Genomic DNA, 13852 nt, shown 5'->3' with positions numbered 1-13852 from the left:
AGAGGGTGGTTATGCTCGAGCTGACATACTTTTCTTATAACTTTTCGTGCTGCTGTCCGCGCTCTCTATACTGTCTCTGGATTCCTGTCTCTTCAACGACGACAAGGTTTTTTCGTTAAAGCTTTCCTGAAAAATATAAATCGGATTATTTGATTTGGTGCTTTGTTTAAGATCTTAGAAGACAGAACCAGGATGGCCCGTGGTCCTAGTATATATGTTACAGATTATATTGCAGGAATGTCTGAAAGATAAACCTTCATGACTTTTGCTGTGCCGATTGTTTAACAATAGCTTATAGATCAATTTTCGACACAAAAAAGGATTCTGATATTCGACCTATTTCATGTTGAGATAGTTTACCAGTTTTCATCCCAGATTTATGGGTTGGAGGATGAAAATGAATACCTTGTGGAAGAAGGAGAACACAACGAGCCTTGAGTGTCTCTCAGGAAGAGGAGACTTGATGTCTTATTTTTTCTATTATTTAGTAAATCTCGTTATTAGAAGATATTTTGCAGGAAAAGATCATATAATTTGGTCGCAGTAAAAAGGGAATGCTGCTGGTGTACTTTAAGTAGTTAATGTATTTGTGTAATGAGCTTTGTTTTTATAGTGGCACAAAAAACATCCCAGAACTTCTTATAGGTACTTGCATGTATGCTACGTCTCATTCGTTTTTAGCAGCTCGTAGTAATACACTGGCCTTGATGAACTCACCACAGGCACCACAAGAATTTATGACCTATAATTCTACTTCGATATAGCTGGTTAACCGATAACTTTTGAGGCTAGAGATTATCGTAATATATCCACTTTTTATCGCCAGTCAGAATACGCTACAAAAAACATTTCTTTTTGTCTGGCAAGCAATAAAGCTGCAACATTGAAACGGTTCAAAGTTACTTGCTGCCAATTCGTGTGGTCTTTCTACCCGTCTTTCTTTCTCTTCGAATCTTTCTCATCGCAGGAAAACGTTTGCAAACAGTTGATCCATCAACTACTAAGCTGCCTGAATGTTCTTTGACATTTTTAGCAGGATTTTTGCCCAATAAGTCTTGCAATTCGTAGTCTTCGAACTTTTTTGGTTCTTCAGGTCATTCTTTTACTTACACTGAAAATTGGGATATAATGGAGCCGAATCATCATAAGATTCTAAAAATGCTTGATGGGCTTCGACATCAGATTTCTTAAAACCAATGTGTGTGTTCTATGATTAGCATTTGTTATGATATTATATATTCAATAATACTAAAGGGAAATTTCACAAATAGATATTGCTGATCAAAATACATGTAAGCACGTAATATTTTTGTTCATATTTATTATTTCTAGTTAGTAACAAATAACAAGAATAATGGTTAATTCTTCATGCTATCAGCCGGTATGCCTTTGCCATTTTCCGCCTGATTTTGAGACGTTGCCATTTAGAAGCGATCGAGGTAGAATACAATAAACTACTACATCCATTTTTGTTTTGGCGTTGGCACTACGAAAACTGCCTCATGGGTGGTGTGGAATATAGTTTATTGCATATTTTTATAGAACTATAAATTTAATTTGTTATTGTAATGTTTATATATTGATAAATAAATCATACCTGTTAGCTTACATATTATATTATTTTGTTTTTTTCCTTTCAAAATTGTTTTAAAATTAAATATCTTAATTTGGGAATTTATGAAAATGTATTCTATTTATACTATATTCTTCAAATATACGTATAAAATACAAGAACTGGCATCTTCGCAAATTCAAATTCTTGTGGGTATGTCAGGAACTTAAACATAAAATTCAACAATCAAGTTAAATATTTGATATTAAGTTTATAAGAGGTTCTTCATGTTACATTTTTTATAATATAGATTAAAATTGTATGAAACAATATTAACTAGAGTTTCAACGGAAATCTTAGGTTAATTTCAAATATACGTATAATTTACAAGAGCTGGCATCGTCGCAAATTCAAATTCTTGTCGGTATGTCAGGAACTTAAACATAAAATTCAACAATCAAGTTAAATATTTGATATTGAGTCTATAAGAGGTTCTTCATGTTACATTTTTTATAATATAGATTAAAATTGTATCAAACAAGATTAACTAGAGTTTCAACGGAAATTTTAGGTTAATTTCAAATATATGTATAATTTACAAGAGCTGGCAACGTCGCAAATTCAAATTCTTGTGGGTATGTCAGGAACTTAAACATAAAATTCAACAATCAAGTTAAATATTTGATATTGAGTTTATAGGAGGTTCTTCATGTTACATTTTTTATAATATAGATTAAAATTGTATCAAACAAGATTAACTAGAGTTTCAACGGAAATTTTAGGTTAATTTCAAATATACGTATAATTTACAAGAGCTGGCATCGTCGCAAATTCAAATTCTTGTGGGTATGTCAGGAACTTAAACATAAAATTCAACAATCAAGTTAAATATTTGATATTGAGTTTATAGGAGGTTCTTCATGTTACATTTTTTATAATATAGATTAAAATTGTATCAAACAAGATTAACTAGAGTTTCAACGGAAATTTTAGGTTAATTTCAAATATATGTATAATTTACAAGAGCTGGCAACGTCGCAAATTCAAATTCTTGTGGGTATGTCAGGAACTTAAACATAAAATTCAACAATCAAGTTAAATATTTGATATTGAGTTTATAGGAGGTTCTTCATGTTACATTTTTTATAATATAGATTAAAATTGTATCAAACAAGATTAACTAGAGTTTCAACGGAAATTTTAGGTTAATTTCAAATATACGTATAATTTACAAGAGCTGGCATCGTCGCAAATTCAAATTCTTGTGGGTATGTCAGGAACTTAAACATAAAATTCAACAATCAAGTTAAATATTTGATATTGAGTTTATAGGAGGTTCTTCATGTTACATTTTTTATAATATAGATTAAAATTGTATCAAACAAGATTAACTAGAGTTTCAACGGAAATTTTAGGTTAATTTCAAATATACGTATAATTTACAAGAGCTGGCATCGTCGCAAATTCAAATTCTTGTGGGTATGTCAGAAACTTAAACATAAAATTCAACAATCAAGTTAAATATTTGATATTAAGTTTATAAGAGGTTCTTCATGTTACATTTTTTATAATATAGATTAAAATTGTATCAAACAATATTAACTAGAGTTTCAACGGAAATTTTAGGTTAATTTCAAATATACGTATAATTTACAAGAGCTGGCATCGTCGCAAATTCAAATTCTTGTGGGTATGTCAGGAACTTAAACATAAAATTCAACAATCAAGTTAAATATTTGATATTGAGTTTATAGGAGGTTCTTCATGTTACATTTTTTATAATATAGATTAAAATTGTATCAAACAAGATTAACTAGAGTTTCAACGGAAATTTTAGGTTAATTTCAAATATACGTATAATTTACAAGAGCTGGCATCGTCGCAAATTCAAATTCTTGTGGGTATGTCAGGAACTTAAACATAAAATTCAACAATCAAGTTAAATATTTGATATTAAGTTTATAAGAGGTTATTCATGTTACATTTTTTATAATATAGATTAAAATTGCATCAAACAATATTAACTAGAATTTCAACGGAAATTTTGGGTTAATTTCAAATATACGTATAATTTACAAGAGCTGGCATCGTCGCAAATTCAAATTCTTGTGGATATGTCAGGAACTTAAACATAAAATTCAACAATCAAGTTAAATATTTGATATTAAGTTTATAGGAGGTTCTTCATGTTACATTTTTTATAATATAGATTAAAATTGTATCAAACAAGATTAACTAGATTTTCAACGGAAATTTTAGGTTAATTTCAAATATACGTATAATTTACAAGAGCTGGCATCGTCGCAAATTCAAATTCTTGTGGGTATGTCAGGAACTTAAACATAAAATTCAACAATCAAGTTAAATATTTGATATTGAGTTTATAGGAGGTTCTTCATGTTACATTTTTTATAATATAGATTAAAATTGTATCAAACAAGATTAACTAGAGTTTCAACGGAAATTTTAGGTTAATTTCAAATATACGTATAATTTACAAGAGCTGGCATCGTCGCAAATTCAAATTCTTGTGGGTATGTCAGAAACTTAAACATAAAATTCAACAATCAAGTTAAATATTTGATATTAAGTTTATAAGAGGTTCTTCATGTTACATTTTTTATAATATAGATTAAAATTGTATCAAACAATATTAACTAGAGTTTCAACGGAAATTTTAGGTTAATTTCAAATATACGTATAATTGACAAGAGCTGGCAACGTCGCAAATTCAAATTCTTGTGCGCGTGATGGGATTTTCCCGAATTAGACTCCTGCAATAGAAGAAACTAGACTTACCGGTCTGCCTCCCAGTTCAGCTGGGTACATCTGGTAGTACCCAATTAAGAAGTCCGTCAGCCTCGTCGCGTCGTGACTTAGAGACACCAGATCCTTGGTCGACTCGATGGTGCTTTCAGGGCCAACTGCGAATTCGATTAGGATTTATTTCGATTTTTTACGTTCCGTTTTACGGATTCGATTTGAACTCACTGGTCACGTTTGGAAATATCAGGGACGGTCCCCAGCATATCGCCAGGTTGTAGGCGTCCATCTTGTTGTCCTCCTTGTGCTTCACCACCTCGACCAAATGCCGCATGATCACTCTGAACGTGGCCAGGTTGGATTCGTACATGTACTTCACTATGATCGACCGGATCTTCTGGTGGTCCTTCGTCGTCAGCTGGTTGAGCGGTATTTCTAGACGAAGAGGAAATGTGTTTAAGGGCGAAGATTCGACGGAGGATCGATAAACTCACTGATGATGTCCGCCATTTGGTTGAAGATACAGTAGGGCATCAGGGGTTCCTTCAGCTCGCGGAAGAACAGCTTCAGGCTGCCGGTGAGCACGTCCGGGTCCTTGGAGAAGTTGTCCAGGATGTCCAGGCGACCGTTGTCGGCGGCCAGTCGAATTTTCTGGATGGTCGCCAGATTGCCCGACGTCCGGTATAGACCTGGACGACGAAGCGGATGAGCAAATCGATTTCGAACAGTTCTTGTGGCGAGTCTTACCCATGCTCTTGATGTTTTCCGGCTTCTCGATCAGCTCGACGATCTTGCAGATGAACGGCGGTACCGGATTCTGCGACTTGTGGTAGATCTCCTTCAGCGTATTCCCGAATATAGGTTCGTTTTTGTAGATCCCCTTCCTCTCCAGGATCTCTCGACTAGATCTTTTACCTGCAAGAGCGAGATATATGTTATCAAAAAAGCCAAATCCCTACTTCGACGTCATTTATTTGATATACGACATATCACTTATCGCAACATATAAGTCTATTCAAAGTTTTTTTGTACATACTGCCTGACGAAATTAGTAAATTCGTTTTAGAATCATACACAATTTGCCTTCTTATTTTATTCTAGGTAAACAGACACAATACTGTCTGATTAGTTCGATCACGTATATGAATGAGCCTGTCAAAGTCGTCCGGTTGTCAGACGTGTGCAAGAGGTTATAACTCTAACCTATAAACTACTGTTGCTGTATAATTGACTGTAGTTTTTAGATGTACTATAATGTTAAAATAAATTGTATTTGATAACTTTTTTGTTAAATTATTTTATTTAGATTATAATTTTGTTGTATGTCAAAGCTAAACTGAACTAAAACTCAGAGTTGATGCGGCAACATTGCGACACTTTGATGTAATACAGATATAACTCTAACCTATAAACTATTGTTGCTATATAATTAACTGTAGTTTTCAGATGTACTATAATGTTAAAATAAATTGTATTTGATAACATTTTTGTTAAATTATTTAATTTAGATTAGGATTTTGTTGTATGTCAAAGCTAAACTGAACTAAAACTCAGAGTTGATGCGGCAACATTGCGACACTTTGATGTAATACAGATATAACTCTAACCTATAAACTATTGTTGCTGTATAATTAACTGTAGTTTTCAGATGTACTATAATGTTAAAATAAATTGTATTTGATAACATTTTTGTTAAATTATTTTATTTAGATTAGAATTTTGTTGTATGTCAAAGCTAAACTGAACTAAAACTCAGAGTTGATGCGGCAACATTGCGACACTTTGATGTAATACAGATATAACTTTAACCTATAAACTATTGTTGCTGTATAATTAACTGTAGTTTTCAGATGTACTATAATGTTAAAATAAATTGTATTTGATAACATTTTTGTTAAATTATTTTATTTACATTTGAATTTTGTTGTATGTCAAAGCTAAATTGAACTAAAATTCAGAGTTGATGCGGCAACATTGCGACGCTTTGATGTCACAAATTTAAATGACGTATGTACAAAATAACTTTGACCAGACTATATATGCATAGAGTATTGTACAGAGGTTTAACTTAAATAGACAAAAACGAAAAAATGTTTTGATTTGTTCATTTTTATAAGGCAACTGTTTGTTTCTATGGTTTGTTTTAGTTTGTTTATGACGCCTTTTTTTGTGCCTGATATAGAGTACGTTCAGTATTTTTTTTGACTTCATCATAATCACTATTATTTGATTATAATGTGTGTGTAAGCTAAGGCCTATGTTGTCTTTATAAAAATTGATATAAGGATGTGTTTATGAAGAGGAGAGTGAAGGTCCAAGAGGGAAAGTTGGATAGTGGATAAGGAGGGGATGCAACAAGTCAACTCCAGTCCTGGAAAGAAGATCAGCAATTATATGAGAGGTAGAAGTAGAGTAGTTAGGGATAAGACGGTTCAGGACGGGTGGATGACTCCAAGTGGAGGTCAGATTTAGGGAAGATGGTAGAGCAAGCCACCCCACAGCGAACTTCAGTGAAAGAAAGTCGATAAGGAAGAAGTGGAATGGATTTAAGACTGCAGAAGTTAACTGCAGTGGAGGACCAAAGGCACCCAGGGATATTCTAAGTGCAGTATTTTGAATGAACAATGTGGAACGCTTCATGATTTTGGGGCCATGCTAATCTTCTCTGTATCGTTCCAATTTTAGTGTTTGTACCGCCAAAGTACGAGCGACTACTAAGAAGTAATTGAATTACAAATACCAAATATGTGGTTGTATTTCAAATGAGTAGTTGAATTACAAGTAACCCAAAGACTGCCACAAATTTATCGAGATTACTTACCCAACAATTTCAGTAACTTGTCCGCGATGCCCCTATTTTGATCTGGGACGTAAATGGGCAATCTGTCACTGTCGATAAATTGTTTCGCGTACTTTGGTGACGCGAACGTCAAAGTGTAAGTGCCTCCATCTTTGTCCTTCAATTCGACCTCGACGGGTTCCTTACTTTTCGTGTTGAGATGTCGGGCAGAACGTATCACGACGCCATGTTTGAGCATTTCCTACGGAAGAACATTCACATCAAATATCAAACATCAAATTACATTCCTCCCCAATCCGTTCTTTATTTATAGTCCGTCCAATAAAACAGCCAACGCACGTCATCAACACCGTCGAAAGCATTGCCAAATCAGTTTATAAAAACGTACATTCCTTTTCAAACTCGGAGCATTTTTCTTTTGTCATTTTATTAATTAGCATTACTGTAGTTAAAAAAGGTCAAAAGGAAGCCTGATGCGTCCTAAAATATATAACCAAATCGCTCTATAAAATTCGATTTGTATTGGTACTAATCGACACCGTTGACATACGTCAATGGGAATATAATAAAACAACTCTAACCTTCAAACTATTGTGACTTTTTAATTAACTACAGTTCAAGTCCTGCAATAAATATGTATTACATGTACTATAATGTTAAAACAAATTTTATAACGTTATTTTTGTTTCATTATTTTATTTACATTAGTATTTTGTTGTCAGAGTTAAAATAAAAGGAACTTAAATTTGACGCGGCAACGCTGCATTATGAATTTTGATGACGTGTATTGGCTGTTTCATTGAATGAACTATATAACGATAATTTGAATGAAACATGCTTGTATATGAAATATTTCAATTATGGCATATAAATTAATTTTAAAGGATTTACAACAGATCACAACAGAACAGGCGATATATCGATTACTTTCGATATTCTTTCAAAAATAAATAAAAATATTTCTTAGACATTATAAAGTGTCCTAATTATTTTTGTAATATATTTTTTGTAAAAAATAAATTGTGAAGAGGGTTAATTCCATACTAATGGGGGATGTATTACCAGGAGTTGTGAAATTGCAATTTCACTTTATACCTTCAATTGCAGATGTTCCTATAGGAACAAACGAGGCAAGACAATAACACATGCCCCAGAAAATTGTGTTGTTATATTGTCAGTAGTTTTTTGAGCTATCTCTCTTATTTTATCTCACGATATTGTCGATAATATAACATATATTTTGTTAAACATCTTATAAAAAATTAAATTTAAAACATTTTAATTGTACACTTTCTAATGATCTTCCAGACAGAATGTTTAAAATAATATGTACCATATACTTTTGGATAAAACAGGTAAACAGAATTTTAACAGAGAAAGACTCAAAGTTTGCTTCCAGTATAACCAAACAAAAAGCCAGAACTCTAATAGATCCTATTAAATTGATGGTCCTACACAAATATGAAAAAGGAAAAAACAGAACAGATAATGTTGATTTGTTTATTTGATTTGAACTTCTCTAAATTTCTTTAAATTTTTTAGATATATTTATTTTTATACTATATTTATATTTTATACATAATTTGCAGTTTTACAGATTATATTTATTTTATTCATTGAATTGTATTTAATAAATTTAGTAGGGAAATAAAATTGTTTTTTATTTAAATTTTATTGGTTAATTAAACGTGACGTCAGGTCAGTCACGTGCTCACAAACTTTATCAAAGAGCCAATCAAATGTCTTCACAGCAAAATGTTTTCCTTACCAATCAAATTACTTGAATGGCCAACTTAACCCCATCTAGATGTTGGGCAAAGCAACACTTTTCTCCAGAGGCCCCTACTGAGTTGTTTCTCTATTACTTTATGGGTTATATAACCCGTATATAAAAACCATTCATCCAAGAATGGAAATGCAACAGATAAAAATCATAATATATTGGGATCAGATGTCTGTTATTGGAAATTAACATAATTGAGATCTGTCCTAATAATAATACGTAATATAGTCTTTCTAAAGAAACGCTTGATGTTTGAGAACATTTGAACTAAGAATAAATGCACTTGTCAATAATGACAAGTTAAGGTTAGGTAACATACTGTCCACATAAAATTATTTATAAAAAAAGCAAAACATGGTAACAAACAGCAATCGATATCCAGTAGACACAAGTAAAAAGTAAAACTCGTGTTAATGTCAATGTAAATAGAAAATAACATATTTGTATCTCTAGGTATAGTCAAGCTTTTTCTAACAAATTACAAGTATTATTGAACATTTCTAACTCGTAATAACGTAACAGATCAATTGTCAAAAGTCGCCGGCCTGACGTACAGATGACGCTACTAGAATTAAGTCCATATATTTTTTAGTTAGCCCTAACCCTCAAAAGATGCGTGTATAAATTTGACAGTTTATATCATTAGTTGGTGAATTATAGTATTTTGAGTGAAGCAACTTTTGTTATTGTGAAAAAAATGGATAATGCCGAGTTTCCGTACACTGCTCCCCAGGAAAATCAACCATCAAGGATTGGCATGCTAAGTTTAGACGTGGTGAAATGAACACCGAAGACGGTGAACGCAGTGGACGCCCAAAACATCCACAAAATGATTTTGAATGATCGTAAATTGAAATTGAATGAAATATGCTGCAGATACTCTAAAGATATCAACTGAACGTGTAAATCATATCATTCACGAATATTTGGGTATGAGAAAGCTCTGTGCAAAGTGGGTGCTGCGCGAGCTCGCTTTTAACGAAAAACAACAACGAGTTGATGATTCGAAGCAGTGTTTGAAGATGATCAAGCGTAATAAATCCGAGTTTTTGCGTCGATATATGACAATGGATGAAACATGGGTCCATCATTTTACTCCGAAGTCCAATCGACAGTCTGCACACGATGAACCCGCTCCAAAGCGTGGGAAAACGCAACAGTCGGCTGGTAAGGTTATGACGTCTGTATTTTGGGATACGCATGGAATAATTTTCATTAACTACCTTGAAAAAGGAAGGACCATCAACAGCGATTATTACGTTATTGGACAGTTTGAAGGACGAAATCACCGAACAACAGTGAAAAAAGTGCTGCTTCACCAAGGCAATCCACCGTGTCACAAGTAAGTGAAAACGATGGCAAAAATCCATGAATTGAGCTTCGAATTGCTTCCTCATCCCCCGTATTCTCCATATCTGACCCCCAGCGACTATTTCCTGTTCTCGAACCTGAAAAGAATGCTCGCTGGGAAGAAATTTTCGTCGAATGAAGAGGTGATCGCCGAAACTGAGGCTTATTTTGAAGCACAAATCGTACTACAAAAATGGTATCGAAAAGTTGGAGGGTCGCTATAATCAGAGTATCACCCTTGAAGGGAATTATGTTGAATGAAGAAAAAAAATTGCCAAAAAAACGTGTTTTACTATGGCAGGCCGGGGACTTTTTAATTGACCTATTACAAAGATCTAAAACGAAATAATTTACCATACCTTTTTCGTAGGGTTAACTCTGTAGAGGTTTTCATTCTCGTAGAGGATGTACTCATCTTTCGGCTTGATGATATAGGTCGATTTTTCACTGGTGCCCTTAAGTTTGATGACCCCACGTATCTCGAAGTTGTTAGCGTCCGAACTGTAAAACGTACCGGCATAATAAATCAATTTTTAATTTTAATGAGAATAAGAAAAAAATGTCATACACTTTTTTGCGAGAATCATAGTCCGTCGTCTTCACATTCCTCGTGTGTCTGGAGGTATTGCGCCTGGTTTGGACGATTTCGTCGTCGACAGGAAATTTGTTGTCAAGCGGCACGTTAAGTCCTTTGGGGACATCTTTCACGGTTTTCAGTATCTCCTGCAAAAGAAAAATCTCATTAGTTTTATAATGTTGCGTTTCTTCGTTCAGAATCAAAGATTATGAATTGAGGTTATGATGATCAAACAACATTAAAAAAAAATTACAGTCACCTCTTTTGTGTTATTTAGCGAATTTAAATGATATATAGCCTATAGCCTGTTCAAAATTATTTTCTACATACGTCATCTAAATTTGTGACATCAAAACGTCGCAATGTTGCCGCATCAACTCTGAGTTTCAGTTCAGTTTGCCTTTGACACATAACAAAATTCTAATCTAATTAAAATAATTTAACAAATATGTTATCACTACATAGTATAAAACAAAGTCGCCTTTTCTGTCCCTATATCCCTATGTGCGCTTAAATCTTTAAAACTACGCAACGGATTTTGATGCGGTTTTTTTCAATAGATAGAGTGATTCAAGAGGAAGGTTTATATGTATAATACATGCATAATATACTAAGGTAACATTGCTAATTTTAGAGGTTTCTAACGTGATGTCGTAAATTAACCTATTTTTTTAGGCTTATTTAGCAATTAGCAAAAAGGCTGCCTAACCCTACGAGTTAGATCACATTAATGTACTACAGTATTGTACACCATAAAAAGGACTACAAAAAAGTCCGCGATGGTATATGTTTATCTTTTAGGGATAACCCACATTAACCATTTTTATTGTTTACTTTTTACGTGAGAAAATGGCTTATTTACGAAGCTATTTTAAGCAATACGGCATTAATCCTTATCGAATTAAGTACCTTAAATACAGTGTGCAATTAATATAGATCAATATGGTTCCTTACAGCATGTAAATTAAACAAATATTTTCGGAGATATAACAAATTTAAAATTTGCGTTTAAAAATGTGTAATGTAATAAAAATTGTATGAATTTAGATATTCCAAAGATAGCAGGAAATCTTCATAGTAAGTATAGGGGAAGAGGAATTGTTTTACTCCAAATTTAATGCGTGCAGGCCAAGGGCAGTAATGAATGAACCAAAAATACTGGATCGATTTTAATCATGTTTTCATTGAGTGACATAGGCATATATATTTTATGCCCGTGCAAAGTCGGAGCGGGCCGCTATGTTTTTATATACAACGTTCATATTTTTTCTGTAGTGTATTTAATTTAGTATCAGCATTGCACCCGTGCGAAGCCGGGGCGGGTCGCTAGTCAAATATAATTTATTTTAACATTATAGTACATACAAAAACTACAGTAAATTATAAAGCCAATTGTTTATAGGTTACAGTTATAATCTCTTATCACTATTGCTTTCAATAATTTTGTATGCGTCTGACAACCGGACGACTCTGACAGGCTCATTCGTTTACGTGTTCGAAATAATCAGACAGCATTGTGTCTCTTTTTAACTAGAATAAAATGGGAACAAAAATATTGTCTGATTCTAAAACGAATTTAGAAATTGCGGCAGGCAACACATTAAACATCTTGTACATCATATGTATAAAGAAACTTTGAATAGACTACATCTAAAATAGCAGCGAACTCACGTCAACATGTATAATATAATGCCTATTGTAGTTTATAAATTTGTTTTAATACCAGACGATATTTTCCTTATTATTTTATTCCCAAAAAAATCCTTTCCCAAAAATATGTTTCCAACAGTCCTACAAAAATCATTAGGTTGTCAAATCTCTGCAAAATTCTTTAAAACAGGAATAATAATTACAGGTTATAAACCGGCAGACGTTGTTTCGGCGCTTTGCTTTTTTTATACATCTCAGATTGCTGCTTATTATTACTCTGATTGAAAATACCAAAGATATTAGATAGTCAGAGTCAGAACTTACTATGGGCCGTTAGGGATTTATTTGTGGGAAACGGTAGACTTTTTCCATTTTCATGGAAAGGATTGATAAAACTTGCTCTTGTCAAAAATGACAAGTTGAGGTTAGATAATCCAAGCAAAAAACTATTATTTATTATTACATACAGACGACAATTATAATATATTATAATTAAATAAATTATTTATAAATATTTATTATTACATAGAGACAACAATTATAATATATTATAATTAAATAAATTATTTATAAATAGGAAAAGCAAATGCCAATACCAATCGACATCCAGTTGCCACAAATGAAGAATGAAACTCATCGTAATCAGCGTAAATAACATATTTACATTAGTAGAGATATTTCGATAAAGACTGGATTTAAATGAACCGATGTAAGAAATTAACCTAATTTTTATTGTAATCTATAAGAAGAGTTTAATATTTAAGAATGTTTGAACGAAGAATCAAAGCTGTTGACAAACAAAAAAATGACAAGTTGAGGTTAGGTAATTAGAATCAACTTAAAATTATTAATAGATCGGAAAAACAAAAGCCCCCTAACCAATGTCAATGGACAACCAGTTACCATAAATGACAAATGAAACTCATGGAAATGTAAATAATAGTTAACATATTTACATCACTAGAGATATTTCGATAAAGACTGGATTTAAATAAATCGATGTAAGAAATCAACCATAATTTTATTGTAATCTATATAAAGAGCTTAATATTTTAGGATCAAGAATCAAAGCTGTTGTCAAAAATGACAAGCTAAAGTTAGGTAATAAACAATCAGCATAAAATTATTAATAGATAAGAAAAACAAACGCGTCCTAACCAATAGCAATCGATGACCGAGGGGCACAAATCAAAACACACTAAAATCAGACCGAGGTAATTTACGACTTTTGTGGTTTAAAAATAGCAAAACCATAAACCCTACATTGTTTTCATGTTTACACCTAGCTCTTATTTCATTCGTACAATTCGGATACAACTTCTTGACTTAACCGAGACGGGATCTTGATTCTGTTCTGTTTAGACCATTAGCTCTTAA

The 13852-nt window shown here is 32.6% G+C and overlaps 1 protein-coding gene and 1 pseudogene across 3 annotated transcripts in view; both read right to left on the bottom strand.

Moving 5' to 3' along the window:
* Positions 1–13852, bottom strand: part of LOC143193764 (uncharacterized) — a 121566-nt gene that overhangs the window by 3890 nt on the left and 103824 nt on the right. For all 3 annotated transcript variants that reach the window (XM_076400123.1, XM_076400122.1, XM_076400121.1), the window contains exons 2-9: positions 10817–10971; positions 10608–10749; positions 7137–7356; positions 5063–5230; positions 4810–5004; positions 4544–4750; positions 4352–4476; positions 30–126 (exon numbers count right to left, since the gene is read on the bottom strand). In XM_076400123.1, coding sequence (XP_076256238.1) covers positions 30–126; positions 4352–4476; positions 4544–4750; positions 4810–5004; positions 5063–5230; positions 7137–7356; positions 10608–10749; positions 10817–10971 — 1309 coding nt within the window. The remainder of the gene's footprint in view (positions 1–29; positions 127–4351; positions 4477–4543; positions 4751–4809; positions 5005–5062; positions 5231–7136; positions 7357–10607; positions 10750–10816; positions 10972–13852) is intronic.
* LOC143194531 (uncharacterized) lies at positions 6936–7020 on the bottom strand (annotated as a pseudogene).

Source organism: Rhynchophorus ferrugineus, unplaced genomic scaffold, assembly GCF_030347505.1.
Source record: "Rhynchophorus ferrugineus isolate W39M unplaced genomic scaffold, kcgeb_rfMv2 rfM3, whole genome shotgun sequence".
NCBI classification, from domain to species: domain Eukaryota; kingdom Metazoa; phylum Arthropoda; class Insecta; order Coleoptera; family Curculionidae; genus Rhynchophorus; species Rhynchophorus ferrugineus.
This window is presented reverse-complemented; position numbering and strand designations above follow the sequence as displayed.